This window comes from Austrofundulus limnaeus, unplaced genomic scaffold, assembly GCF_001266775.1.
Source record: "Austrofundulus limnaeus strain Quisiro unplaced genomic scaffold, Austrofundulus_limnaeus-1.0 Scaffold19, whole genome shotgun sequence".
Lineage (NCBI taxonomy): Eukaryota > Metazoa > Chordata > Actinopteri > Cyprinodontiformes > Rivulidae > Austrofundulus > Austrofundulus limnaeus.
In genome coordinates this window covers 2701245-2706318 of record NW_013952421.1, presented here as the reverse complement: position 1 = coordinate 2706318, position 5074 = coordinate 2701245, and the positions used below count along the sequence as shown (strand labels likewise).

Sequence of the window (5074 nt, the reverse complement as noted above, 5' to 3'; positions counted from 1 at the left end):
CATACCATACCATACCATACCATACGATACCATACCATACCATAGCACACCGTGTGACACGATACGATGCAGTATGATATGATACGTTACAGTACGACACGATACGATACAATACAATATGATCATACCATACCATACCATACAATATACGATACAATAAGGTACGATACGGTATGATATAGTATGGTATACTACGATACAGTACGATACAATACGATATATGATGTGATGCAATGCAATGCAATACAATGTGATACAACACGATTTGTGATATACTGTATGATACAATACGGTAAAATACAATACGATGCGATGCGACACAATGTGGTACGATACAATATTAAGTCAATTATATTTATTTGTCTTCTTGAACAAATTAGTTTTTTTCTTCAAAGCTTTGTCAACAGCTGTTTTCAGAAAAAAAATATATAAAAAATAGAATGTTGAAGCAAATTTACTGTAAGTAGTGCAACTTAGATTTATTGCAGAATTTCTATTTCCCACAGTGCTGGATCATTTAAACCCAGCAGATTATTATCATGCTTTTGTTGCTTATGTTTGTATGAATGTTTCCGATTTCTTCAGATCTTTTTTCAGCCCTGGAAAACCTTTTTAATATTTAACTAGGGGCTACAGCTGGCTYTTTTCAGCCTGATGCTAATCTATGAAAGCACCAGAATATTCTTGTCTTCACTGTACTGCTCTATTTAGTTTGATAAATGCAGATAAGAATATGTTGCAACAGCTGTTTCTAAACATTCTTATAGTTTTTGTTAACTAAACACTCTTTTAACTTTTAAATTTACTTGAATTTGTATGATTAAAAATTTGGTTGATATTCTCAGGGACAGTCGACAGTGTTGGGTAGTTTTCAAACAAAGACAGATTTTGTCTCTAAATACAATTTTAATGATAATTTTCTATGCAGAGAAATGCAGGTCTTATTGTGTCCATGACTTTAAATATTCTGTTTCACTGTTTAATAAAAAAAAAATTATGCAACTATGATCGCATTAAAACAAACCTGCAAGGTCTTTGGTTTCTTGTGACATATTTAATAGTTCAAAAAATCATGAAAAAAAAAACAGGCTCAGAAGAAATACGAGAAGTGGCTGATGATGCGCCTTCATTATCAAGTCTGGATATAAAATCTGTTTATAAAGATAGTAACACTGCTTTCTTACCAGTGATGTTTTTTTTTTCCAATAAAGAAAACTTAATGAAAAGGTACAGTGTGTTGAGTAATCGGTGTAAGTGACTCAAGAAAAACATTGTTGAGTTATTCATAGTTTATTTCATACAAAATCTCGCTGTACAATTTATAAATCAATGTAAACATCTCAATACAGACAATATTCGTCCAATGATAAGTTTATAATGTTACRATGCTTGAAAGAGGCAAATCACAGTCACCTAGAAGATAGTCTCTTTTCAGGGTGGACATTTTGTTCACTACTTTAAAGCGAAGAGATCTGTGGCTGAGCTCTTCCTCCATGATACCATCAAAGAAGAAATCTTCATTAAATATCGGATTGCGGCTCTTTCTTATTACCGTGCTGCGCTGCTTCTGGACTTTTCCTGGAACAAGAGAAATGCTGACACTGCAGTTGATAATCTTGGGGTCCACAGAGAGGGGATAAAGGCCCTCGGCGCTGATCAGTCGAACCCGCAGCCTTTGGTTATCTGGGCAGTACTCTGCTGAGAGTCTCAGACTGCCATCTTTTCCCACAGGCACCATTCTTTCCTTCATTGCTCTCTCTCTGTGCAGAGTTACGTCCATTGGGAAGATGTTGGGCGGTGCCAGGCTGTAACTGCTGGGCAGGCCTTCAGCCATCCCCTCCGATGTTCTCCTCATGATATTGGGGCTGTTGTCTGTGGAGCTGCCCTCGTCTGTTGACAGGGAGTTGTTCCTGGACACCATTGCTTTTCGGATGTTTCTCGACAGCAGCAGTTCGTGGCTCAGCGTTTTAAAAAGGGAAGACTTGGCGGGGCACCTGGACAGCAGCGGAGAGCTGAAAGGTGAGGATTCGGTGGAGGAAGTTGTGTCGCTGTCCAAAGGGGCCTGCCAGTTCATGCTGTAGCTTCTCGGGGAAAGCCTGGAGGTCAGGCTGTTAAGGCTGAACGAAGACGGAGAGGAGCTGGGCGAGGCAGGGTAGGTGAATTTAGAGTACGTACTGGATCGACTCCTGGGCAGCAACAGCGGAGAGGAACCTGGATCAGAATGGAAAATGGACTCCTTCCTCCTGGTGTGGGGGCTCTCGAGCAAAGTACAAAAGCCATAGCTGGTCTGGGCTTTGGCCAGGTGAGGAAGGGATAAGGCTGCCTGGCTCTGGGGATCTGCGTTGGTTGTCTCCTCATCACTGCAACCATCACAGGGGCTCTCATCTACACTTTCTACCTGAATGATGTGGGGATTAAAAGCCTCGTGAAACGCCACTTCTGTTTCCGGTTTAGCCTTCTCCCACTGCGACACCCTGACCGTGCGAGCCGCTCCTTTTTGCTCTGCGTTCTTCATCTCCTGCAGGGATAAAATTGTTGGCGGGATGCAGAACTCTGGGATGTTATCAGGGGTGATGATATTTGGACAATGAGAAATCCTCTTGGATTTGTCACTTTTGTCTCCCAGCATGATGTCACCGATTTTGAAGCTGAGTTCTACAGATCGGATAGGCAGGTTAGATCTCTCTGCTGACACGCGCAGCTTCTCCACCACCCACATGGGTCCTTTTGGTAGAAACTCTGTGAAATCACAAATCAGACATGGGTTGTTGCCCTTGAAACTAGATGAAAACCGTCATAAACCAAAAAGCTGTTAGGGTTTTCTTACCRAGTGCTCTGAAGATAGTCCACAAGTGGTTTCAAACTGGAATAAATTGAAAGTTCCAGCTGTGGCAATGCAACGTGGAAAAGTTGTTGGACCCTCTCAAAAGTGCATGGAGAGTCAGCGGTTCTGGCTATTCGGGAGACACAGACGGTTTAAATGAAGCAGGAAACCAATAAATCTAACACACACACACACCCTCTGTGCTGCTAAACMTGGACCCTCCCACTCGCCTTTTTCTGCCGCTGGTTCCCATGGAAATATCTAGATCACAACAGAGCTCATGGCCCCTGATATGTGCTGCTCAGTCAGATAGGCTCTGAAGGCAAACAAGTGTTTTCACGCCGGTGACAGACTTCTAATTCATGTGTTTAGTTTTCCTATGTTAAAAATAGGTCCTGACCTTCTTTGAACRTAAGGTCATCTGATAGGATAACAATTGGGAACCATTTTTAGACATTATGTGATGTGAATTTAACAGCAAAGTACAACAAACAAATCTGGATTTCAGTGAATTGTTTWGTTCAGTTTAAAGCTGGCTAAGGCTAATAGTTGAAGAAAGGGAAATGAGTGTATTCTGCGTGTTCCAACATTTTTTAGGTGACATCATAAAGAAATCAACAATATAATGTCTTCCATTCAGTGGCCTGTCTTCTTATACACAGCACAGTCTATGAAAGTGACTGATGTCTGTGTGCAGCTTTAACTGCYGAAATAAAGTTATGGAATACAGGTAAAATTAATGTTTCAGTCAGTGTATGTTTCACTATTTCAAGTTTCAGCCACATGGAAATGTGTCAAGCTGCAGCTGAAGTATATACAATATGTTAGGAATTAAGGTTAAAAAAATACTTGTATTGATTTCTTTGTTTAAATGAGGTGCAAAAACTTCATGTAACAGAAGTTAAGTTGCTTTTTTTACATTTGAACTGTTATGTTATAAATAAATGACATAAACTGAATGTTTTTTAATCAAAGTTAAGCTACGAAATGTATCAAAAGTGGCATCAATAGAAGTGATTTTCATGTTTGCTCTTTTTGTGCTCAAACTCTATGAAATGTCAGTGCTGCCCTCTAGTGATTAGTCACTACAAAATTAATTAAAGAGGGGGAATGTTAATTTAAATATATTAGAAAGGGCATAAATTGTGTATTTACTTTGATTCAGTAAATTATTAAATGATGATTAAAATTTGGAATAAACAAACAAATCTGCGACAGGGAAATTAAAGCCTTTGTCCATTTTTCCCCAAACTGTCATTTCCTGCCTCTTGAGCACAAGCAGTCTTCTTGCTAYTTTTGTAAGAATGGCTTCAAGTGGCTCTTCTCACTAGAAAGGTCTAGAAACGCAGAGAAAACAAAGCTCCATTCTGCCGAGGACAAGGTTCAAGTGGTGTGTCTCTGTTACCATGTGTTACCAGGTGCTGAAGGACAGAGTGATGTCAGGGGCTAACAATATACCAGGAAGGTGTCCCTGAACCAGGCTCTTCTCAGAAATGTTTTCCCAACTGTCCAGACCTCATCTCTAATTCAAACATATTTGCAAGCCACAAACCTGAGAGGTGTGGGAGAATCACAGAGTTCAACGCCAATTGTGAAGGTGCAATTTCCAATTTAAAATAAGTATACTTTACATCTCACAGTTTTTCAGTAACATCTACTCATGTGTGCCTTTTTCAAACACTGCACAGAGTTCTAAGAAAGAGCAAGTATTCGTTATAATTAAGAACAATTTTAAACCACTTAAAATTTATTTGTATTTTGCATCCAAGAAGTCACACTTTCTTGATCAGTAAGTAGTTCCTCAAACTTTGAAAAAAATAGGAAAGTGAACAAATGGCGCATGAAGCATCAGACCTGAAAAAATGATTTGCAAAGAGCAACGTCTGGAAGTCATGTCAAAACAGGGCCTGAGAGAGAGATGCATCATCCAGTTCTCAGTTCACAGAATCTCTGTGTTGGTGCTAGAATGGTGTTTTATGTGTGTTAGCTTTGGTGTTTTTCACAGATTCAGCAAATGAAAAGAGAACAAATTGTGTTTTTGTGACAAGCTGATGGTAACAAAGAACCTAATGTCAAATGAGTTTGTTGCATATTTGCATAGATTCATCTCTTCCCCCTCTAAATTAATAGAATTAGGTGGTTCAACAAATGAAAACATAACTCCTAATGACTGTTGGTCCTTGTAATAAAACTCCTTCAGAATGCCTGCTGATCAAAATCACTTAGAAATATTTATTTATAATATTAATT

The 5074-nt window shown here is 39.3% G+C and overlaps 1 protein-coding gene across 2 annotated transcripts; it reads right to left on the bottom strand.

Annotated features, from left to right (window-relative positions):
• Positions 1 to 1277: 1277 nt before the first annotated feature.
• On the bottom strand, positions 1278 to 2979 carry c2cd4a (C2 calcium dependent domain containing 4A). Of its 2 annotated transcripts, none has more exons than XM_014003442.1 (2): positions 2828 to 2979; positions 1278 to 2739 (listed from the first exon to the last, which is right to left on the bottom strand). In XM_014003442.1, the coding sequence occupies exon 2, from the start codon at positions 2717 to 2719 to the stop codon at positions 1373 to 1375; it is 1347 nt and encodes a 448-aa protein (XP_013858896.1). In that variant the 5' UTR covers positions 2720 to 2739; positions 2828 to 2979; the 3' UTR covers positions 1278 to 1372. The 2 variants fall into 2 exon arrangements, with proteins under 2 accessions (XP_013858896.1, XP_013858897.1); XM_014003443.1 differs by lacking the exon at positions 2828 to 2979 and having other exon boundaries at positions 1278 to 2518; positions 2638 to 2699.
• Positions 2980 to 5074: the final 2095 nt, after the last annotated feature.